This window comes from Mirounga leonina, unplaced genomic scaffold (genome assembly GCF_011800145.1).
Source record: "Mirounga leonina isolate KUSES-001 unplaced genomic scaffold, KU_Mleo_1.0 Mir_195, whole genome shotgun sequence".
NCBI classification, from domain to species: domain Eukaryota; kingdom Metazoa; phylum Chordata; class Mammalia; order Carnivora; family Phocidae; genus Mirounga; species Mirounga leonina.
In genome coordinates this window covers 10,883,268-10,907,910 of record NW_023270490.1, presented here as the reverse complement: position 1 = coordinate 10,907,910, position 24,643 = coordinate 10,883,268, and the positions used below count along the sequence as shown (strand labels likewise).

Genomic DNA, 24,643 nt, shown 5'->3' with positions numbered 1-24,643 from the left:
ATGCGTGGGGGTCGGAACAGGGCCTGTGGCCTTACCCAGACATGCGGGCCCTGAAAACGTCACAGAGGGGACACTGGTCCTTCTCAACTGTGAGCAGTGAGGCCCCCACATGCCAAAAGGTTCTGAGGCCTAGGGTCCTTAACGGGCTCACTGATCAGGCAAGATGAGGCGGGAAATTCCAGCAGACCTGTCTCTCGGCCCGAGGCCCTGTGGGTGCCCATGAAACCCTCCATACCCTCAGCCTGCCAAGCCCCTGCCTTTAAGCCCAAGGCTCTGCCAGAACCTTCCGAGGCCCCTGCCCCCAGGCTCCACTTACCCCACAGCCCCAGATGTTTCCCGGGGGACCTGTGCTGGCCGCCCACCCTCCAGAAGCCACAAAACGCCGCCCACACCAACTGGAGACACAGGAGGGGACATCCCTACACGCCTCTAGAGAATCCTGACTCAGGCACACTGCAGCTTGCTCAATTCTCCTCATATTCATGGGACTATTTAAAATAATGCTTTTACATTCTGAGACAGATTTAACCCCTCCTCCCCCGCCTCCAAGTATAACAGCTGGGTATCAGCCAAATCCACGCTTAAGCTAGCCAGACGCACAGCCCTGCCTCTGTAAAGTTCCCAGTTTGTAGCCATCTAAACGTAATTTCCGGATAAAAGTGATAAGGCAGCTACGTAGTTTAAGTTATTCAAATATTAACTGATTATTTAGAAACATTTATAGGGGCTAATTATAAGTAACAGTTGATCAGAAATGTAGCAACTATAAAATTAATCCTCAATACCACAGCTCTGACAAGAAGCTGGTACACATTGAACATACATGAAAAGCTTTAAAAATTTGCATTCAGAGGTCCTAGACCCTGGAGCCATCTCAGGGGAGGGTCTTAGAACCTGGAGCAGTCCAAGGGGAGGGTTCTAGAGCCTGGAGCCATCTCAGGGGAGGGTCCTAGAACCTGGAGCGGTCTCAAGGGAGGGTTCTAGAGCCTGGAACGGTCTTGGGGGGATTCCTAGAGCCTGGTGCCGTCTCAGGGGAGGGTCCTAGAGCCTGGAGCAGTCTCAGGGGAGGGTCCTCGAGCCTGGAGCAGTCCAAGGGGAGGGTCCTCGAGCCTGGAGCTGTTTCAGGGGAGGGTCCTAGAGCCTGAGCCATCTCAGGGGTGGGTCCTAGAGCCTGAGCTATCTCAGGGGAGGGTCCTAGAACCTGGAGTGGTCTCATGGGGGAGGGTCCTAGAGCCTGGAGCCGTCTCAGGGGACCTTTGATTGGGATGCAGTGGTTATCAGCCCTTGGCCTCTGGTTCCAAATGAGACAGGGTCAGCAGAGCTAACTGTCATTAGCTGGGGACTTTGCAAGGAAGCACTGACCGCAGAGTCAATGACAAGCAGAGCCGGGCCAGAGGCGGCAGGTCCCGGGGCTGTGCAGTGGTCAGACTCGGGACCGTGGCTACGGCCCTGGGAGACCACCGCCAGCACCCCGGGCGGCAGGAGCCTGTGTCTCCCTGTCTGGCCCAGGCCTCTCCTCTGCACTGGGGGAGGAAGCAGGTGGTCCAGGGCCCCTGGTGTCCCTGCCAGTCTCCTGGCCTGCTGTCCAGCCTGCCGGTGTCCATGAACACCCACCCCCTGGAGCAAGGAGCCTGGATGAAGTGCTTTGGTATATGCGGTGTCATCCAGTCTGATTTCCGGAAGGTTCCCCTCAGCACCGCTTCTCAGCACCAGCATCTTCTGACCAATCATTTTCTTCATGAGGATCCCACGGCCTCCAGAGGATTCAGTGCAGTGGATACGGGGAGCCTGGAGCTCTGCGGCCTGTGGCTGTGGGTCGGCACGGAGGTGCCAGGGAAGGCGCGGTGGGACCTGGACAGGATGAGGACCATGGCCCATCCCGATTCCTCATTGGCTGTGGTGAGAGGTGCTGGGACCCGTGTGTCCATGGGAGACTCACCCCACTGGGGGCAGCAGAAGGCGAGTGCGAGGCAGGACCACAGTCCACCACCCTCGCCCACTCCTTGCTTCCCCCAGGTGGAGGTCCAGGTCGGGAGGGGTGCGGGAGGTGCCACTGTGGGGCCCAGAGTCTCGGCTGCCAGGTACCCACGGCTCAGCTGGTCCCACCTGCTGGCTTGGGAGCAGCACTGCTTGAGCTCAAATCCCACAGGGGACACTTATGAACCGTGCGCCTGGGGGTGTGCAGAGTGATAAAGGGGCACTTGGCCGGGCTGTCCTGAGAACTCTGGCCTGGGGCTGGCTGGGGATCAGCTGCTGGGGAGAACGGGCAGAGACACTCACTGTGAACGTACCAAGGGCTTCGTCCCCTGCAGCCTCCCAGCTGGACTGCTACCTCCAGTGGATGAAGGCGGAGAGTGAGCCTGAGGGTCCCCACAGTTCTTCGTCAAAGCCGAAGGCAAGCACCCGGTCCAAGTGTGAGGGCCCTGCATCCCGTGTGCATGCCCACCAGAGGCTTGAGGAGCCCGCCCGACCCTCCTGATCAGAACCCGGGGCTCTGCAAGGCCACCTCACTTCTCATCGGCGGGGACATCGGCGTCCTTGCAGCGCACTGAGGATGGACTCGAGTGGCTCTCCACTCCCCGGCCTTCTGGCCAACGGTCCCCCAGTGTGGCGGGGCCCCTCGGGTCAGCCCGGCCGAGGACACACTGGCCGCCCCTCTGGGCCCTTGGCTGGGGCCCCATTCTCCCTGCAGCCAGGAGGGAGGGTGGCCCTCCCGTTGGGGCCATTGCGTCGACTTGCTGAAGTTGGTACCATATGGCGCTCTCGCGGCAAGCCGGAACAGGCGTGCAGCTTGTCACCGTTGGGAGAGCGGTGTGAAACTCAATTTCTCATTGAAGAGGAACATTTTCCACTTTCGCACAAGCCCCTGCAAACGGCTTCTGCTTGGTGGTGCTATTTTTGCCCCCGTCCTCCTCTGGGTCTCAAGCTCTCCGTCTCAGCGTTCGGCGGTGGACAGGCGGAGCCCCTGTGGCACCCCCAGCCCCAGCCCCTGACGACAGCGGTGCTTTCCGGTTGCCCCCAGCTGGGTTCGCCGCCTGAGGAATCCCGAGGTGCCCCCGCTCCTCCCGTGGCCCTCCCTCCCCCAAGCAGGGGCTCTGCAGGGCCCAGGAAGGTGGCAGCGGAACCTCGTCTATTCCTACAGGGTTTCCCTTCCAGGAAACAGGAGGCGAGAGTCTGGCACGGGCTCAAGGGGCTTCAGCACGGGGAGCTGAGTGGAGAACCCAAATGGGAGTCCTCCTGGGCAGCCCCAAGCTGCAAGCAAAGCATCAGGTGACGGTCAGCTGGGCCACTAGCAGGGCCTCGTCCGCCGGCCAGGAGGGAGCAGCGTTGAGCTGTGAAGTCACTCACACATGGGACGGTGTGGGCAGGCATCCTGCTCTGTTGTTTCCTGGCTGTGTGGCCTTGGTGAGTCACTCAACCTCTCTGAGCTTCAGTCCCCACCTGTGGTGGCAAAAGTGTATGCTCCTTACCCACGGGCTGTCATAAACAGCGTCCCGCGGGGGCAAAGTGGAAATCCAGGGTTGTGTGTGTGTGTGTGTGTGTGTGCAGCAGGGCTTTGCTGGACTTGGGGAGGCTTGTGCTTGGAGTCAGGTAGGGCAGGTGGGAGCCTGGCTCAGCAGAGCTGCTGGTGTCCCATCTTGGGGGCAGTCACCATCCACATCAGCTGGCCAGTCCACTAGGGATGGAGGGAGTGGGAGGAGGCCCAGATGTCAAGTCCCATCAGGCTGCTGGGGCACGAGGACATGCCCAGGGCACTGCTTTGTGACTCCTTAGGAGTAGGAGAAAACTGAATAAAACCAGGCAGCCGTCCACAGCTCCATGCTCCAGGGCCCCAGCGTGGACCGATTTATGATGTGATGAAGGAATCCATCACCCCCTTGGGCATCCTGGGGGGCCACGGCTGCCCACTCGGAGCTGGTCTGCATAGGCACAGGTGGGTCTGGAGGCACAGAAGCCAGTCCAGTGTGGCTGGGGATGCAGAGGCCTCAGTGACTCCCAGTTTTCCCAGCACATTTAGGACAGCAGGGCCCGGGAATCTGCAGTTAACAGCAGTGTATCTGGGCTCCCCAGTGCTCCACTCCTCACCGGGAGCCTCTCCCGTCCTGTCCAGCCCACGCCACTGCTCCCCTGGGCCGGATCCCTCTGCCTGGGCCTCTGGTGCAGCTCTGGTCCTTAACCTCCCCCCGCCCCGACCCCAGATGGCAGCCCAAGGCACCTCACAGACCATGACACAGGACATTTTTAAAGCTTCTCAATGTGGGGGTGGGGGTTGAAGAGCTGGATCTCCTGCTTGGTTTGGACGCCCCGAAGGGCTCGATTCCTGCCCTCCTCCTGGGCTGCCCTCCCATCTCTCCTTGCTCATCACATCCTGGCTGCAAAGACTTTTCCATTCCTTGGGTGTCAGGCTTGTTCTCACCCCAGGATCTTTGCACTTACTGTTTTCTCTGCCTGGTCTTGGCACAGATGACATCTAATCCTGTGGGAGCACAACAGTGGTTTCTTGGAGAGACTTTCACCAACACGCCCCACCTAAACCACCTGCTCCCTCCCAACCTGCCCTTCCCTGCCGGTCTCATCCCCTTGTTTGATCTCTCCGTGGTTCCTTCCGAATTCGGACAGTCTCTTCTCTTGTCTGTCTGCACCACCAGTGTGTTAGCGCTAAGGACAGGACGGGGCCATGGCTTTGTAGCTGCCACTGTACCTCAATGCTGACCAGAGCCGATGCCCAGTAAACACTCCCACTTTGTCCTGGTGACTCACTGTGGGGAAAGACAAGCGGCAGGCAGTGGGGCGTAGCCTCGGGACCCCCCTCCCCTGGCCTGCAGGGCTCTGGTCTCTTCAGAGATGACGCTTAATCGTCTGCCTAATTTTGCTTTTAACAGACATGAAGGGCCCAGTGCTTTGGGACACAAGCCAAATGCTCACAGGGCCCCAGCTGGGCTGTCGGTGAGCCATGCGGGCGGAGAGGGAGACGTCAGCGGTTGGTGGCAATCGTGGTCCACCACAGTGCATGGTGGCCTGCTGGAGCTTGCACCCAGGACAGGCCCCTCCACGTCAGCTGCCCTGACTGCTCTAGAAAATACCTGCGTGTGGTTTTTCTCTAGGGAATGGAAGATGGACATTTCATGGTTTAAATGTTGGGAATGAGTCCACGTTTCTGTGGACTCTGCAGAGGTCACACCAAACACATCTGCATGCTGACCGGGTTTTGGCTGCTGGTCTACTCCCCACAGGCCAGGCCTGGGCACCCTCTGCTGCTCTTAGCGCCCAAGGAGGGACAGGCATGGGGTGGAGGGTCTCACAGGGATGACCTTTTTCCTTTCAGATCCCAGGGACCCTTCCCCAGGCTCCAAGAGGGGAAGAACCCAAGGGTCTTGCAAGTCCCAGAGTAGCAGGAGATCCCAAATCCAGAATTTCACTGAGAAGGAAACTTAACAAAGAAAAAAGGGACTTGTCGAGGTTTTCAACGTTGTTATGGTGCGTTAAAACAACGCCCCCTTGACGCTCCTCATAGCAGGAGTCTCCTCACTAGGCGGTCTCCTTCCGCTGCCCCTGCTCGTGCTCGGTCTGGTCCTGAGTGGCAGCCAGAGGGGTCTTGGTGAATCTAAGCCTCGTCACGTCACCCCTCGGATCTCAGAGTAAAACAAGTCCTCCCCACGGCCACACGCCGCCCTCCTGACCTGGTCCTGCCACCCTCCACGCTGGCTCACCACCTTCCCCTCTCTCTGGCTGTCTCCATTCAGCCACTGTGACCTCCCGGCTCTTCTTCAAAGGCTGTGCTGTTCCCCTTGCCCGAATGCCCTTCCTTCCTACATACCACAGTTCTTCTGGTACGGCACGTGCTCTCACCCAGAGGTGACTTCCCGAGCTACCTCATGCGACAGGAAGTCTCACTGTGCCCCATACCCCGTGGCCCCTGATAGATACTTCTGGGTTGACTTATCCCTCTCCCCGACCCTAAACCTAACTCCAGGATGCTTGGACTCTGTCTCATCTGTTCTCTGTGCATCTTCTGCACCTGGGACAACACAGAGCTGGTGTTCAGATTGTACGTAAAGGCTTAAGAAGCGTGTGATGAATGAACAGATAACCTTCACCACGACCTCCTGGTACCATCATTTTGTACAAGAAAGGAGGACACATTGTAGAAAGAAGGACACCCCTTTCCAGGAATGGGCCACTGGCAACCTTACCCCAATATACCCTGAGGACTCTACATTCTCTTGGAACTTGTCCACCCTACAGAAGCCCCAGGGGAACCAGAGGGGACCGGAAGCTGGTTTCGCTGTTAACACCCAAATCATCCCAGAGGTGAGTTAGGACTAGAAGAACAACAAACTAGACCTGCCAGCCGGGCGGGAGGCAGCCTTCACTCTAACAGCCACTTCCTCCCACGACTGGGGGGCAGTGCTCCTCAAGCTCCAGAATATTCCGAGCCCTTACCAGACTGACCTCCTCCCTGGTCTCCACAGTGAGGCCCGGCGGAACCCCCAGCCTGTGCCCACACTTGCAGACGACGCCTGGTCTGCAGACCCGAGGCCCGGTGTCCACGGCAGAAATCGCACGGCAGGGGGTGGGGGTGGGGGCTGTGGGTGTGAGCGCCACTGTGAGCTGGCCATTCATGGCAGGTGCTCGGAGCACCCGTCCTAACCACCCACCCACGCAGGGTGCTACAGTGATTCAATGACTACATTAAATCTCTGAATATTAAATTAATGATGGAAATCTAAAATATTAATATATTCTAATTGAATATTCTCAGATAAATTATCTGAGCATTTGCAGCAATTCGATTCAACTTTCATTTCTTAAAGATCTTTCAGCTGCATAAATATAGCCATTAGAGCAATTCAAGAAAGGGAACATTTTCCGCTCTGATGAAGGAACGGTAAACACAAAGGATCTGCACATTTCTTTGACATGACTGATGAAATCGCAGAACCCAAGGCAGCTGAATCTGCGAATGACTGCTTTCTTCAGGTCCCTCTGGCTTTAGCAAGGATGGTATAAATCCCCCCCAGGTCTCAACATGATGTCTAATTACAAGGAGGCTTGACAAATGCTGTGGAAGATCTTGAATGGTGTGCTTGCATTGGGGCCGCACTTTTGGGACCCAGGCTGGGGTGGGCAGTGCTTGACCCCACCCCCACAGGGGGCTGGGGAAGAGGCAGACACCACCTTGCAGGTAGAGGGCAAGTGGGAGTACCACCCTGACTCATTGCAGAAGGAGTCCAGAAGTTTCTATGAAAACGTTACTAGATAATTAAGGCCTTCCTTAAGGAGACATGTTTCCATTGGGGATGAGCTGACGACACTCAGAATGTCTTCTTCAATGAACCTGGAGGGGTTCCTTCCATTTCGGTGACCATCAGAGCAGCGGACTGCATGGTGAAGGCAGAGGTGACATCTCCACGAACTCTTTTTTTTTTTAAAGATTTTATTTATTTATTTGAGAGAGAGAGACAGCGAGAGAGGGAACACAAGCAGGGGGAGTGGGAGAGGGAGAAGCAGGCTTCCCACCGAGCAGGGAGCCCGCTGCGGGGTCCGATCCCAGGACCCTGGGATCATGACCTGAACCGAAGGCAGACTCTTAACGACTGAGCCACCCAGGCACCCTCCACGATCTCTTTAGATCTTATGAATTACAAACACTGCAATATAACGTTATACCTTTGCTTTAAATAGTCAGTTGTCTTTTCAGTAAGTTAAGAGAAAATATAATCTTTTAACTTAATCTGCAAATTTGCCTTTTCCTGTGCTCTTCATCCCTTCCTGTAAATCTAAATTTCCAGCCTGAATCCTCTTTTTTTTTCAGCCTGAAGAACGTCCTTTACCACTTCTTGTGGGTCTGCTGGCAATGAATTCCCTCAGTTTGCTTACCAGAAATGTCTTTATTTTACCTTCGATTTTGAAGGACATTTTTTTTCTGGATATAGAATTCTTGATTGATAGGTTTCTTTTTTTCATTCAGCAATCTGAAAATGGTATGCCATTGCCAGTGGCCTCCTAAAGAGAAGCCAGCCCTCATCATCACTGTCCTGTGATGTACTGCATCTTTTCCTCTGCTTTCAAGATTTCTATTTCTTTTTTTTGAATTTCATCAGTTTGACAATAATCAAGGTTTGGCTTTCTTTGTATTTATCCTAGTTGTGGTTCAATAAATTTCTTGGATCCGTAAGCTTGTTTCTCTTGTCCAGCTGAAATTTTGTTTTTCAGTTCTCCTCTGCCATTCTTCAGATCAGATGATTTATACTGGTCTATCTTTAAATGCAGTCACTCATTTGCCTTCTACCAGTTACTTGGAAACCAGTCTAGTGAGTTCTTTATTAGAGATGTGGTACGGTTCAGTTTCATCACTTCCAATTGGCTATATTTTTAGTTTCCCTTTTCTGCTGTGATTCCACATGTATTCATTCATTCTGATCATGTTTGCCTTTGAGTCCTTGAACATATTTATAAGGGATATTTCAAAGGTCTTGCTGGTCATTTTAACATCTAAGTGATCTCAGAGTTAGATTCTGTGGGTGATTTTCCCCTCTTAATTGTGGGTCACATTTTGTTTTCGTTCTATTTTCTGAGGGCATGTCTAGTAATTTTTGTTTGTGTATTTGATCATTGTGGTTGATACGTTGTAGAGACAGGTTCTGTTATCTTTCTCTGAAGGGCATGGATTTTTGTGAAGGCAGGGAGTTAATTGGCTGGACCCAAAGCTAAATCTGTTTCCCTCGCAGTAGACAGCAGTCGAAATCTCTGCTCAGTTCTTTCAATCTTCTTGCTGTTGCTTTTCACTGGGTTCTCTGGAGTCTCCCTCATATATTCACAGCTCCCTGACTGGGCAGAGCTTGTAAGCAGATGTGGGAGTCCCCATCTGGGGCTCCATATTTTATGGGATTTATCCCCTCACATTCTGCTGCTTTGTCAGTTCTAAACTCCGTCTTCCAACTCCTCTGACCAGAGAGACTGAGGTTTTCTGCATGAGATCTAGCCACCCATTGATGGCAGGATGAGCGCTCGCAGACGGAAAGCCATATAAACAATTCCCTTCTTTCAAGGGTAGAGTCCACAGCAGTTTCAGTCCACTACTGGCCACTCTCCAGCCACTTCACATAGTTAAAGAAATTTCCTTGCAAGGTTTATAATCGTTATTTCAGAAGTGTTAATCTGGTATAAACTATTCCACCGTTACCAGAAGCAGAACTTCTAATGCAGTTACTTTCAAGTATTGTATAATTAACCTAACGGTCTTCAAAATGATCACGAAAGGCTGACCAGTAGAGATGGGCACAAGCGCTGTATCACTCATTCATTGGACAAACACTTAATAACACCTACTTTGTCCCCAGTGTTCTACTTGACAGGTGGACTGTCTCTCAAGGATCTTTATGTTTAGTGGGGAAGACAGATCAATGACCACTGACAAAACACTATCAAACTCTGCTAGTGGCAGAGGCAGGCCACAGGGCAGGCCACGGGGGTGCCGTGCTGCCCATGGGAGGGCCTCTGCCGGTCCATTCTCAGAGGAGGCGGGGAGTGGCCAGGCTGGGGGTGTCAGGGGCAGTGAGAAAACAGGCCAGGCTGACGGAAGAGTGTATGCAGGACTCTAGGCAACCGACGGTGTGATCAGTTGGCAAGCTGCTCGCAGCCCAGCATGGCTGGGGTTTGGTGTGCCGAGGGGCAGCGTCAGATCCTGAGGGCCTGTGTGACTTGCTAAGGAGTGAGACCCTGTCCTGGAGACAGTGGGGAAGCAAAGGAAGGGGAAAAACACACATGTCACATTTCAAAAGGTCACCCAACTTCCATGAGATGGTGAATAATGACCACTTGGTTACTCCTGCATGAATGGATGCCTTCAGAGAGCCAGAGACTAAGTTCCTAGGTGGGCACTATGGTGCTCGTAGCACGAGGTCACCAGCAAACATTTCGTAGGGTAACAGTGAGTTAGAACTCAGCTGGCTCCATCACGTATATTCATACACCCGATCAACATCTATGGAGAGTCTAGCCTGGGCCAACTATGGGGCGATTCACCATGACCCTGTCACATATGTCACAGAGCAGACCCTGACCTGGGGCACATCTCATTGCTCACTGAGCTCCAGAGCCTGTGCCCCAAAGACCCAGCCTGTCCGTGTCCACACAGAAGGTCAGCAGAGATCAGTGGCTGGATGTGAAGGAACGCAGCGTATGTGCACAAAATGGCAGCCAAACTTACCAAGGAAATGTGAATAAAGCCGTGGACTTCAGTCATTTTGAGCCCAGTCAGGTTGTTAGGTGGGAAGCTGATTTTCGCAATCCTTCCCAGCCCCCTGGAGCTGCGCTCTCATGAGCTCCCTGCTCTAGAAACAGCCTCCTGCTCATCTTGGCCACGTGGCCACTCTTGATGCTAAGCGATTATGTAACCATCTCCTTCCAGAATCTGACATTCAGAGCACCTTTTCCAGCCTGGCTCGGAGGACAGGTTTACATGCGTTCCTGTCTGTTAAAATACCAACTTCTAAAATTAAAGGGCTTGTCTCCCAAGCAGCATGACGTCTTTCCTCATCATCTTGAGCCAGCTCCGGCAGTTGCCCCGGACAACCTCTCAAGTTAACAAATTCTGAATTTTTATTAGACTTTTTAAAAGTTTGATTTTATCCTCACTCTGAATCTTGCCAGAAATCAGACCTAACACACATGCTAGAAAAGCAAGTGGCTTTTCAAAACCCTCCGTGAACGTACGCGTGAAGGAATTCTAACCTCGGTAGCCAAGGGACCAAATTCTGAACGACAAGCAGCAAGCCACCAGCCTAGCGGCCCCTGAGCCACAAAGGGACGCCAGTCCTCTCCCCTCTGAGTCTCTGGGGCCTGCACGGTGCTTGGCACCCTCCCATGGCCCCAGAGGGCTCCGTCCAGAGCCCAGAGCAGGAAGGTACCCTCCTGCCACTTCCCATAGCAAAAGGCCTCCTTCCAGCTTCCAGGGGATCAGCCCGCCTGTGAATGCCTCCCCCTCTGTTCTGAAGGAGGGACGGCCTCTGTGAGGGGCTGCATCTCCTGGCTCCCCACTTAGTTTAGACTCTGGCGGTGGGCAGACCTACAGGACACTCACAGCTCCCCGGGCCCCACTGGTGCGGCCCGCCTTCCCTGCTCAGGACTCTCCACCCAAGCAGGCTACCCGTTCTCCCCGCACTAGAGAACCAACTAGTCCTTACGGAGGGACGTGATATTCCTTCCAAGGAAAAAGCCTGTAATTAACAGAGGTTTTTTGGGAAGAACATTCTGCCTGCTTCTCTCCCGCCCATTTTTGCATTTAACATATTTTATCAGAATGAAATGCTTTAATGAGCACAGAATTGCAGCTGATCCCAGCTGAACCTCAAAGTGCTCCACGCTCAGCTTCTCATCCCCATCAAGTTGTATTCACATTCGCTGTGATTCCGGCTTCTTTCGGGAACAGCCTCCCGCAAAACACGGGCAGGAAACTCATCAACTTCCTGCAGAGACAGCGCAGAAACGCACCCCAAAACCCTTGTCTGTGCTAGGTAAGAATTTAATGGGGGGAAAGGGGAGGGAGGCAGGAGGTGAGCACTGGAGAATCTGGGTGCATGCGTGTGCATATGAAGTGGGTGGGGGTGTGCGTGTGTGTTTCTGTACTGAGTTATTATATGATCACTTGGAAGCCATTTGGAAAAGACAAATCTGAAGGTCTCTCTCCCCCTGAGAATCTAGCTCGGCTTGGAAGCCCATGTACGAGTGGGAACAGAGGGGGAGGCTCCATGGGAATGCGCTCCATCACCTGCCATCCCAGAAACTCTGAAAGCCCAACAAGTGAGGCTCAGGTGCCCTGGCCACTTCGGTGAGTGAGCCAACGGGCTCCCCGACAGCACCCACCACTGGGCTTGCTTCAGTCTCTCATTCAGCCAACGTCGTGCCTACCGTGGACACCACTAGGGACATAGGAGGCCTGTTCCCGGACGCCCGAGTAACAAGCACGGGGTCAGAGGTACTAAGTGCGTGCAGGAAACGAAGCCGGGCAGCCGGGGACAGGAAGACCAGGCTTGGAGGAGGGCTAGCGATCAGGTCTGCCGGCTCGCCAGCCGCAGGCACCCCTGGCCCGGGCTCCCGGGCACAGCTGGGCCATCAGGGAGGAAAGGACATGCCTGTTCTCAAACCTGCTGGGGCAGAGACCAGCCCCTCTTCACACACATCCCCTTCCCTCCGGGCGGAGCGGGACTGCGTCTCTCGGTGTCCCTGGCCATCAGGCATGGCCACGTCCAAGCCCAGCCCCTCCTGCAGTCCTCATTCTGGGGCCCCAAGTGACCGTCGTAGAGAGCCATCCCTCCCACAAACGACCTTCACAGGAGCAAGAACTAACCTCTATTGTGTTCGGTTCTGAAATTTTGGGAACGCCCTTTACGGCAGTCAGCTAACACTAACCCACACCGTGTCCTTCTGCTCACAGCCTGTTTTGGAGTGGCTGTGCCCGCCACGGAGTGGCCGTCCCCACGGGGGCTGCTGGACACGGCAGGGTGTCTGAGGAGCCGAGGCGAGGCCACGCGTGCCCCCAGCACAGCCACGGGCAGACCAGGAAACAGGAGAGGCTACCCCTCGGCGGGGCTGAGCCGCGGCTTCCCGTGTTCCCGCCTGACACCTAGGGCCGTGGGCCCGGTCCCCAAGTTCCCCGTCAGACATGTCAGCGACAGGGGGTCTTCAGGACCCTGCATCTACAGGGGCTCCGGAGCTCCTGCCCGTTGCTGCTTCCAAGCCTGGTTGGGAAGGGTTGTGCTAACTGGGGAGGGGCGAGTCTCCCTGCCTTGGAGCTGTTCAGTTGGGAATGCAGCTTGGCCCCCACAGGAGCACGCGGCCGTCCCTGGCCCGGCTGGTCGGGGGGACTTCGCTCCTGTGTTGGCCTTGCCTCCAGCTCCCACCAGTCAGCCCCTGAGACCACGGCAGCTCCCTGGGGCAGAAATACAGAAGTGTCTTTTTCTCCATCATCCAGCAGGAGACCGACCCTGGGAGTCCTCGCGGGCCAGGGGCTCTGCCTACAACGGCTTTCTCTCCTGGTACTTTTCACAGGCCTGTGTGCAGATGGGCACAGAGGAGGGAAATTCCGTGTATCCGTACCAGGATCACCAACCCGAGAAACTCTGAAAGCCGGCAGCAGAGTATTCCAGGGCTAGGATGCCCGCCCAAGGTCACGTGTGTACCCCGCGGGGTGTGAGCAGACGAGAACCCTCGGCATTCAAGCTCACACACTCACTGTAACGTTCCTGCCGGGGAGGTTGATGGGGGCAGACCTTCCCAGAGGTTGGGAAATGAGCTGGATCCGCACTTGTCCAAACTAGGGCCCACGGGCCACATCTGGCCCACTGCTTGTTCGTTTTTTTTTTTTTTTAAAGATTTTATTCATTTATTTGAGAGAGAGAGAGAGAGCACATGAGAAGGGGGAGGGTCAGAGGGAGAGGCAGACTCCCCGCCGAGCAGGGAGCCCCATGCGGGACTCGATCCTGGGACTCCAGGATCGTGACCCGAGCCAAAGGCAGTTGCTCAACCAACTGAGCCACCCAGGCGTCCCCACTGCTTGTTCTTGTAAATAAAGTTTTATGGGAACACAGACACAGCGATAGTTTATGTATTGCCGATGGCAGCTTTCACACTACAAAGAGTTGAGTATTTGCAACTGAGGCTGGTTGGCTGCAGAGCCTGAAATATTGACTATCTGGCCCTTTACAGAAAGAGTCTGCCGGCCCCCGAGCTACAGCAACAATTTTCTACTAAGCTGATTTCTGACTAGTACGAGCGCAAGCCTTTGAATAAGACTGACGCACACAATGAGAAACTTGCTGCCTTTCCAATTTGCTTTTGATCCTGATGACATTCAAGAGGAAGCCCCTGGTCCCAGCACATCTTGAGAACACTCTGACACTTGCTCACGGCTTCCCTTGTAAACAAGTTCCGGGCAGCCCTCAGGCTCTGAGTGCGGACAATACACAGCCAGACATCAACCGCTTTCTTCACCTTATGCTTGTCTTACAATCGGCTTCTATCGTCACCAACAATACCAGCTTTCCAACTGTGAGCTAATACAAAGTCGCCTCTTAAAATAAACGTATTTATATTAAGGGTGAATCACTGATGGGAAGTGTTCGGTAGATAATAAGTGCTGGTCAGATATGACCAGGGCCCCGAGGGTGGTGGGTGCGCAGGGGGGCACAGAACCCTCATCCTGTCAGTGGCTTGGGGTTTGGTGGATGGACCCTGAACATGGGATTCTTGGGAATCTGCTTAGGTTGGGGTTCATGCTTCGAGTACTTTGTTCAAGTCTGTGCCGTGTCACAGCGAACCTCCAACCAGTCAGGCCGAGCAAGGGGCAGGCGGTGCTCTGGGAAGCTCCCCATCTTGGGGGGGGGCGCTGAGGTCGGAGGTCAGAGTCTCCGAGTCTGAGGCTCTCGGATGCTTCTGCCACCTGAGGTCGGGGGTTTCCTCAGCAAGCAGTTCTGTGACCCCTGTTGGGCGCCTCCATGGAACTGCATTGGGACACCAGCTGCTGGAGAGCATGTCCATCCACGGGGGAGGGCTCGGTCCCACAAGGCAGCTCCCACTCAGACGCCCATGGAAAGTCCATGTTGTCACCGCACTCCCGACCGACGGGCTGTAGATGGGAGGTTCCCACGACCCTCTGGTAGAGTTCAGTCATTGCCAGAGCAGCCCAGAAAATGTTTACTCCATAGATTATCAGTTATAAAGAACATAACTGAACAGCCGGATGGGAAAGATGCACAGGACGAGGAGCGGGGAAGGGACGCAGAGTTTCCATGCCCCCCTCCCACCTTCCCACCTCCTCAGCACACCAGCCTCCCTGCACCTCCCCAGGTCCGCCAACCTAAAGCTCCCCAAACCTTGGCCTTTGGGGTTTTATGGAAGCTCCATCACCTGAGACATGATTGATTAAATCATCGGTCACCGGCCACTGGTGACTGACTCAACCTCCAGGCCCTCCCTCGACCCAGCGTTTCGGGGGTGGGGCTGAACGTGGGCGCCTCTAATCCTAGGGTTGGTTCCCCCAGCAAGGGCCATCAGCCCCCTTCCTCAGGAGACTTTCCAAAAGTCACATCATTAACATAACAAAAGACTGCTCCAGCGCTCTCAGCTCTCCGATAATTCCAAAGGTTTTAGGGGCTGGGCTTGGGGAGGAAGACCAACACAGGCTTCCCGTTGCCAATCACCATATCCCACGCTCGGCCTGCTACCGGCGCGGGTTTATGGCCCGTCACCGTGGGCGTGGTGTGTGTGGTGGGGCGTCTGACGTGGGTCCCCCTGCTTTGTTCTGCTCCATCTCTGCAGTTTATTTTATTATATTATTATTATTTTTAAAAATCTTATTTATTTATTTGAGGGAGAATGTGAGAGAGAGAGATAACGAGCGGGGGGAGCAGCAGAGAGAGAGGGAGAAGCAGACTCCGCACAGAGCAGGGAGCCCGATGTGGGGCTCGATCCCAGGACCCTGGGATCATGACCTGAGCCGAAGGTAGAGGCTTAGTGATTGAGCCACCCAGGCGCCCCTGGTCTCTGCATTTTAAACACACACCGGGCTTCCAGCTTGAGCAGAGTGGGAAACAAAACAGGCTAATCAGTCTGAGGAAGGGAAGCAGCCCCTTAAGGATGCCCCACTGACCCTCATTTCCACCAGGCAGGGTGAGATGGTCCACAGTGCATGGGGGACTACTTAATGGGATTCTCACCATCATTCTGTCAAATTATTGTCCAGATTGGGTTGCAATTTTATTCAAAAGGAAGAAGGAAATGCTAGTTGATGGCCTGCATTATTGAAATAACAAATTTGTAAAATGAATCCTTCCCTTCTCCGGCGGAAAGCACCTTGTGGTGGGGACTGGGAGCAGGTGCACTGAAGGAGCCCACCAGAGGAGCTCATCCGAGGGCCGCCAAAGTGCCGGATTTGGGGTCATAGCATCAGTCCCAAGATTTCCGGCTTCTCGCCAATATCCTCATCCACCATCACAGACACACTGTCTTTCCACCCTCCAGAGTCTTAGTCATAGTTGGAAAAGAATGTGAGCAGAGAAAGGTGTCAGAGGTCAAAGGCCAGGCCCCAAGTCACCACCCTGCCCCGTTCTATCAGCACGGGCAAGATGACCCATGTCCAGCAGGACCAGCTTCCCTAGAGGACGGGACTGCTGTTCTGATCTTTCTCTGTCTTGTGTCATCTCATTACTGAAAAGGTTTAGACGCCAAGTGCAGACCGTCCCTCGCTCTCCCTCCCTGACAAGCGCCCCCCCCTCCAAGCCCCACTGACTGACTTGCCAGATCCTGGAGGAGAGGGTGCACTGAGCCGAGACCCTCCTCAGCCAGCAGGAGGGGTCTCCACTTACCCGCACGAGCTGCTGTGGGAAGGGCCCGCGGGAATTTTCCGGCACGTTGATGGGTGGGATGACCCAGTCGCGTTTCTGTCTCCTCAGCCCACTGGCGTTCCGGTGCTGGGGCCACGGCAACAGCATGTCGCTGGGAGGCTGAGAGGCATCCAGAGCGGCGCTCTGCTTCCCTTTCTGCGGCGTTAGCCCGAAGCGGGGAGAGAAGAGCCAAAGAGGTCTGGTTAAGTTTCGCGCAGAGGAAAAGGCATCTGTTCAGAGAATCTGTTCTGTTCTCCATCAACAGAGAAAGACTGGATGATGCTTGGGGAAGCGGCTAAGTGTTAAGGAAAAAAATCTAGCAAGACACCCATGTCACAAAATGGATTGCTGAATTGCATGGTGGGGGAAAGAAACCGTAAAAACAGAAGAATACGTCATAGGGTGAACCAGAGCTTTTAAATCCCTGAAGAATGGGGGGGAAAAGTCACAAAGGAAAATGCATTTTAGTTTAAAACACTTATTTATGAAAACGTACCCTAAAAGCAGTTGATGAATTTGGCAAACATGATTTGCAACAAATCTGTCAAAGGGTTAGCAGTCTCACTATATAAAGAGTTCTTGCAAATCAATAAAAAAATAAATCTTTTTGTTAACAGGGAAAGGACCTGAATAGAAATTAACAGCAAAATAAAAATCAGTAGACTTATTAAAAATGTACACATCTCCCTGTAATCAAATAATGCAAATTGAAGTAATAAATCCTCTTTACCTATCAAACTGATAAGACTAAACAAATGGATCCTCAGGGCTGGGGAGTGTGTCGTGTTGTCAGGAGAAGTGACGGTGGAGGGTGCGGGACCTGGTGTTCAGCAAATATTTATGTGCATCCAAAGGTTCACTGACTCCGGGCAAGTTGCTTCATCTCTCTGAACTCCAGCTGCTTTTTTTTATAAACTAGGGCTGGTAATAACAGCACTAAATTCACAGGGTTGCTATGGCAGTTACACTGATGAGAGCCCCTGCCTATCAGGCAGCCACTGGGACTGGATGCTGATGGGGCCCAACACTGCTGGGTGCTGACCACAACCCTCGGCAAGCTGTGGGCCAGTGACCATCCAGACCCTCAAAAATCGTCCTCGATGTCAAGTCTACGTCAGTGAAAAAAACAAAAATGTTCTGGCTTTTGACCCAATAGCTCCACAGCTGTCCCAAAGAAACTATATGTAAATGAAAATCTCCCTATAAACACGTTCATTGCAGATGTTTTTATAATAATATTATGCATATATAAAATAATAAAAATATGAGGAAAAAACCTCTGGAGATCTGATAGCAGGAAATACTAGTTAAATGCATTATGCTGTGTTCATATCTTGGGAGATTACACAGTCACGGAAAGCTACTCTTTGAAGACTAGGATATGGAGAAATGTCCATAAAATAGTGGTAAGTGGAGAATGACACCAAAGTGTACACGTAACCAAATCTCCATTTTTTTTTTTTAAGGACAGAGAAAAGATTGGAAGGAAATACATAAAAATGTCAACTGTGGCTTTCTCTGATCACCAGTGAGCTTTACGCTATTTTATTTTACTTTATTCCTTTTACCTTTCTATATTTCTGAATGTTAGAATGTATATGATTTTCTATAATTAAAGGAGCCAGCAGACCCCCATGGACAAGCACGGCAACTGTGTAGACTCCCCACAAACACAGACAGCACCTGCCTCGACCTCCACATACACGGATGGCGCCCCCGCAGACCCCCGGGGACACGCAGCACTTCAGAGCTCACATGGCAGAGAGAGCCCTGGATGGGGACAGCCCACGGCACCTGGCTACAGTCTACACCACTCCAGTCATGGCAGGTCCCACTCTCTGCCTGAGTTCCAGGTCCATCCAGCAAGATGGCCCCGGGTGGTCTTACCATTGCCCTCTGTGGTCAGAGAACCTTGCCCACTCCTTTTTGCAAAAGAGCTGCATAGAAATAAGTTAAAAACAGACAAAACTGCCTAAGTGATGAAAAAATAAAATCTCATATCCACCCCAAATGCCCGAATCAATGGGAAAACCCATCTGGACGAGCCCCACTGGAAGGAGAGAGCCCCGCTGGGACTTTCCCCCCAGGGCCCCAGCTGTCTCAGGGCCTCGAGCTCCTGCAGTCAGGTGTTTGAAAACCAAAAGCCTTTCCTAGGCCACCGCTGCCCTACATCAGAAGGGAGCCATGCAAGGTGCGCGTATCCCGTGGCAGATCCCCGCGCATACGCATATTCCCGTGGCCTGATGTCTACACAACGTGGCATGATACCAACTTCTGTTCAAGTCAAGCTAACAGGTGCTGTGACTCATCTTCAGGCTCTAACGATGACACATCGATGGGGTCACATCTCTAGTTTCCTCAGTGAGCTTCACAGAACGACATTTAGGCCAGTCCTGGCTGCACACTGTCCCCTCACAGCCAGGGCACAGACAACCGCCTTCCCCGGCTCCGTGAGTAGCTGATGCCTCGGGGCACTGAGCATTCCACGTGGTCTCCGCCTAGACCCCCGCCCCCTCACTGATTCCGTAGGAAGTGTCCTCAACCCCACTTTACTAGGGAGGCAGGGGGGGAGCTCAGAGAGGCTAAGTAACTTCCGAAGGTCACACAGCTCAGGAGGCAGAGGCAGGATTTGAACGCCGGGAGTCAGACCTCGAGGCCAGAGCACCTGGCTGAGTGCCACCCCTCACGGCCGGGTCTCTGTGCCCCCTTTACCTGTCCTCAAATTACCTGTGCGGAGGGCTGGGCACAAATCATTACTCCCATTGAAGATGCAAGAACTGCCTGCAGTCTGTGTGACCGAGCCTCTGGGGGACAGATGTGTTCCACTCTCCTGTCGGGGGACTCCCCACCCACAGGTAACTAGTTCACCTGTCCCCAGGTACCTGCCCCAGGAGAAGGGGCTGGGTTAGTGTCTGCCTGAGGGCAGCCAGCCGGACTTGGGAGCCCCAGCCACAATCACAGCCTCGGGGAGGGGGTGCTGGTCACGTGTGGCTTCCCCCGATGCCTCCCCCAGCGATGGGGCAGACAGCACAGGGGTGTCCCCCCCACCCCCTGGTAATGTTCGGAGACCAGCAGACGCTCACCTGAGCTCCCTGCATTTCAGGCTCAGGACTGTAAACGTTTTCATAAAGCTGTTTTTGGTTTTTTTTTGAACTGCTTTATCTTCATTTGCTTAGGATGAGCCTGCATGGTGTTAATTTCCCTAGTGTTGTTTAAATAAATTGCACATATTTGCCACTATTTTAAAGCTGTGAGACATACGTAATAACAAAATCTGGTGAAAATCAATGCCAGACCCGGGCAGCCTCGGCCTGGAAGACGCACCCGCTTCTCGGGGGAGAGATGTCCATGTGGGGTTATCAGTTACCCCAGTGGATCCAGCAGGTCATTCTGGATGTGCAGCAACCCTGGGCCCACTCAGAACGTGGCACCTAACACTGATGCACAATTACAGGGATTCTAAGCAATGTTTCCATTATTTATAAATATTCCATATTTCCTAACGGATGACACCTGCTCGTTCCCAGTGTCGTCCTGAATTCTGTATTGCTGAGTAAATGCTGGCTGAGAGTTGGAGGACGATATGAACGTGACCTCTGCACTCCTGTAGCTAACAACTATGTATGCAGGTGTGTGCATACAGATGCATAAGGTGCGTGTGTACACATATAGACGCACATGCACACATATCTGCACACACGTATGTGTATATGCACACGCGTGTACATACGCACATGTGTGTGTTTGCACGTCTGTGTGCATGTTTGTACCATGTCACAATGTTCTCAAAACCAAAAGCCTGGCATCGTGACAGGTTAGCCAAACCCCATCACTGGGTCATTACCGACAGCTCAGCCAAGCCAGAGGTCTCATTACTGGGGGGGTGTCGGGGAGAGTCTTGGCTGCTGAACTGGCCTCTGGATCCCACCAAGTTCACAACTGCAGATCGACAGGACAGAGAGCCCCAAGGAAATCATCTGGTCCCGCTGTCCTCTTACTGGGTATCCAAGAAGATGTGGTTAAGAGGTTAACTTCCTGGAGCTTGCAGACCCCTTCACGAGAAAGCTCCACAGAGCCCCCCAGCCTCAGCACGGCCAGATCCGGGCTCTGTTGTCCACACAGAGGCCGGGCTGCACCCTGGGCTGTGCCCCTGCTCCTAACCCCCACATGAAGTTTGCCCCTGGATGCACTCCTCTTCCTGGTGCCCTTACTGCTCGCCAGGGCTCAGATCCCATGTCCCATCTTCCGGCAGCCTCCCCACCAGACTCTCGGGAACCCCTGTGCACACGGCAGCTGGGGCAAGCTTCCCAGAGTGCTGCCTGTGCCCTCAAGTCCCAGAGCAGATCAGATCAGGCCCCAGAGGCCGCGGACCTCCATGTCGTCCTGTCTCTGCCCGGGCAGGACACCTCCCGCCCTGCCCTGGGGGCCGGGGCATTCTCTTGGCTCCACACCGTGGGTGCTGCCCGACCCGGGAGGTTGTAGGGCCTCAGGGCCACCCACCCGGCACAGAGCAAATGCAGTGGACAGACTTAAATGTCGGTTCCACACGTTTCCTAAGCACCAAAAAACAAGTGACCCTCAGCCTCCACCCTTAAGTGCTTGTGTGGAGTGGCAGGCCAGGAGCCCTGATGAGTGATGGCCGTCCGGGTCTCAGGGGAGACACGGGCCCAGGTTCTCTGCGATCTAGTCCTCAGGACGGCCACTCTCTCCACAGGGCAGTGATCAGCACAGAGCCAGGACCAGGCAGGGTTTAAACTGGCACCCAGGTAGATGCAGTTCAACCCATCTGGGGAGGGCAGAAATGCCTCATGGGGGATATTATACCTGGGCCGGGTACTGAGGGGTGGATAGGGGTTTGTTGTTGGGGGGAATGAGGCTGGGAGGGAATGGCCAAGGGGCGGGCTAGAAGGAGGACAGCACGGTGCCTCAAACACCAGGCAGAGTTCAAGGGCTGTTTGGGGCCTAGAAGAAGAGTGGGGTGGAGGGGCAGCAACCCAGGGTCAGCAGGGCTGCTCTCCACTGGCCCCATCAGTCTTCGTTTTGCCCCCTGCACCCCCAAGCCTTGGTTCCTCTTCTGTGAACTGAGGAGGCCCTTACCGGGGGGTAGTGCGGGTGATAAGGTGATGTCCAGGGCATTGGGCAGATGGTTGGGGGTTTCAGCCCCATTGTCAGGTTCATGCTGGGGAGAAGAAGCCTGAGAAGAGTCCCTCTGGATGGGGTTCTGCAGGCTGGACTGGATTCCCAGGGGCGCAGAGAGGAGAGGGTAGTGGGGGCTTTAGCCAGGACACCTGGGGGTGGTGGCCTGGCCTGGAATAAGCCCCAAGTGTTCAGAGGGACAGGTTTGAGGGCAGGTGGGCTTAGGGGTGTCCTATAACCTTATAGCCCAGGTAAGGAAACTGAGGCACAAGGAAGAGAAGGAATTTGTCCGAATTGCCTGGCTAGTGGGGGAGGGGCTAAGCCAGGGGTTGTGGGTGGGGAGGTGTGGGACAGCCCAGGTGAAGCAGGAGTGAGCACAGGTGGGTGCCCTGATCCAGCCCAGGGAGGAGACATGCGCCCCTTTCTGGAAGCTCGAGGCAGGGTTTGCGTCCTCTCTGGCCATGGGCAGGCGTGAGAGTCCACCCTGGCAGTTGAACTTGGCATTCCCCCTGGCCATGGTGGCCTCCCCAAGAAGGGCAGGCCATGACCTCTGGCTGCAGGAGGGATGGGCTCTCTGCCCCTGGAGTAGGGTACAGGGGGTGTGGGAGGGCCCCACCAGTCCCCTTACTCCCTCGGGCTTCTGGTCTCCCTGGCCACACGGGTGCAGCCCCACCTGCCTTCCCCGCCTGCCTCCCACCCCACCCCTTCCCTCCCTCCCCTCTGTACATCCCAGTCATGCCCTGGCTGCCGGTGCCTCCCGGGACACAGTCTAGGTGCCTGGGTGCCCCAGACACAGCCCGCCCTGCCCAGTGCACTGACGGGGGCATTTCCCCAAAGGGGCAGACGAAGGGCGTGGAGCCCAGGCTCTCTGAGGTGCAGACCATACAGAGGCCAGACTCTCACTTGTGAAGCCCTGAATCTGTTTCTTAATCGGCTTTTATTTACAAAGTGTGTCTCGTTTCAGATCGCCTCTCTCCACCGAGTCTTAATCAGTTGGAGTTATTCTGTGGATGGTGCTCTAAGACAGCTAACAGCCGAGGGGACTTTCTCAGGCCGGGGTCCCAGTGCGGGGGGTGGGACCTCGGGTGCGACTCTCACTGCCTCTGGGCCTCAGTCTCCCCACTCTCGGGCCTGGATGAGCTCCTTGCTTTGGGGCCACGTGGACAGCTGGGGTGTGGGCAGTGGGCTGAGGCACTGGCCCCGAGCATTTGCTTCACTCCACTTGGGGAAGGGTAATCCTGCTGCTGGGCGGGAGTCTGGACGCCGACCTCACAAGGACAGAGTAGCATCCCGTGCTTGCGCAGGCTGTCGGGCTGGTCCCTTTGCAGACCCTCTATGGCTCCTGGGGGCCTGAGGGACCCAGGACGGGGGGCCTTAAGGTCCTTCCAGACTTCTCATCTGGCCCTGGCAGGTTACTCCTGGCCGGGTCTCTGGGATAACATAAGGAAGCCCTTGCACTCAGCACATGGGCTGTTCTTTTAGGGAAAGAGGTGGGAGGTAAGGGACCCGAGAACAGAAGGACGAAACACCGACGACAACAGCAGTTCGTCTCACTGAGACCGAGGCCCCCGATCCACAGGCAAACTGCATGTTGAACATAGCCATCACGTGCCCCCGACCCCCCCGTCCAAGCCCGCACCCCAACAGCCATCTGCTGGCGCTGTCCCCAGGCTGGCTTCCCCCTGGTGGCCCCTCGCTCGGCACATTATTTTCCTATGCTCCCGGCAGCTCTGGGCTGCCCGGTCTTGCTCTCCGTGTACCAGAGGATTGTTCTCTGTGTCTGATTACGAGTGTAATTGAGTGTGACTTCCAGGTGAGGTCTTTAGGGACTCTGCAAGATGAGAAAGAAGCTGGGTCACTTCCCTCCATTATCAATTCACCAGTGAAAGATGAATAATGCAAAACTGACCCAAGGCAGGATTTAAATTACCACCTTTTTTTTTTTTTTGAAAAAGGGAAAAAAAGAAAAGAAAAGAAAAATAGTGTCAGGGGAAGGCTATAATCATATGCACCTCCTCCAATCTACATGCAAAAAGTTACAATTCATCATATTTTCTATTATCTAAGCATTCACCTGTTAGGGACACAGAATTATTAAGAGCCAAGTGTGAGCACTGGCTGTTAAGCCGACTCATAAAACATCAGGGGTGGGGTGCCTGGGTGGCTCAGTTGGTTAAGCGACTGCCTTCGGCTCAGGTCACAATCCTGGAGTTCCAGGATCGAGTCCCGCATCGGCCCCCCTGCTGAGCAGGGAGTCTGTTTCTCCCTCTGACTCTCCCCTTTCTCATGCTCTCTCTCTCTCATTCTCTCTCTCTCAAATAAATAAAAAATCTTAAAACAAACAAACAAACATCAGAGGTTTACCTTCACAGGTAAACAAGAGAACATAAATAATCGGGAGTCTGCCTTCAATACGGAAGCTCCGGATGTCTTCCCTGGGGTGCCTTCCCCACCATCTTGGTTTGAGGTGGGCATCAGTGGGTTAGTGGGTGAATATGTCCCTATCTCCTTGTGATAGGGATGCAGATGGCAGGCCCCGCCGCACCCCTTCCTGAGCCAACCTATCAGGCTCTGCAGGGTGTGGCCCAGTGGTCTGCATGGTGGGCGTTCTCCCGGGGGCGTTGGGGTCAAGCACCAGCTCCACGGTGCTGTAGACGTGGACAGAAATGCTGCACAGATGCATGGGGACACTAGAGAAAGGGCAGCGTGCGGGCAAGGCCCAGCGAAGGATGTCGTGAGCAGACAGGCCCAGGTGGGAGCAGGAGCGGTGGGGGCCGGGACTGCGTTCCCACACGCAGGTCATTAGACGTGGGCCACTTGCTGCTTCTGCAAAGTGCGGTGGGTCAAGGGAACCTCAGCTGTTCTCCCAAGGGGAGCTCAGAAGTCAGTCCCTCAGGAGGCAGAACAAATACGGAAACGGCTTCAGAATGCCCACCTTTCCAGATCCCAAGGAGCGCATTTCTAAGACCCCGAAGATGGGGTCACAGATGACAGACAGCCTGCCGCCCCGACAGGCCATCCCACGCTGTCCTCAGGTCCTGGGCTGACCTGCTGGACACTTCCTTAGCACCCCAAATTCCCTCCACTTTCGAGGAAATGTCAAGGGGATGAATCCATCTGAT

At 54.4% G+C, this 24,643-nt stretch overlaps 1 protein-coding gene across 2 annotated transcripts in view; it reads right to left on the bottom strand.

Moving 5' to 3' along the window:
• Window positions 1–24,643, bottom strand: part of CDH4 (cadherin 4) — a 522,175-nt gene that overhangs the window by 106,606 nt on the left and 390,926 nt on the right. The window contains exons 4-5 of one of the 2 annotated variants that reach the window (XM_035025504.1): window positions 22,070–22,075; window positions 16,368–16,541 (exon numbers count right to left, since the gene is read on the bottom strand). In XM_035025504.1, coding sequence (XP_034881395.1) covers window positions 16,368–16,541; window positions 22,070–22,075 — 180 coding nt within the window. The remainder of the gene's footprint in view (window positions 1–16,367; window positions 16,542–22,069; window positions 22,076–24,643) is intronic. The other variant, XM_035025503.1, reaches the window with a different exon arrangement.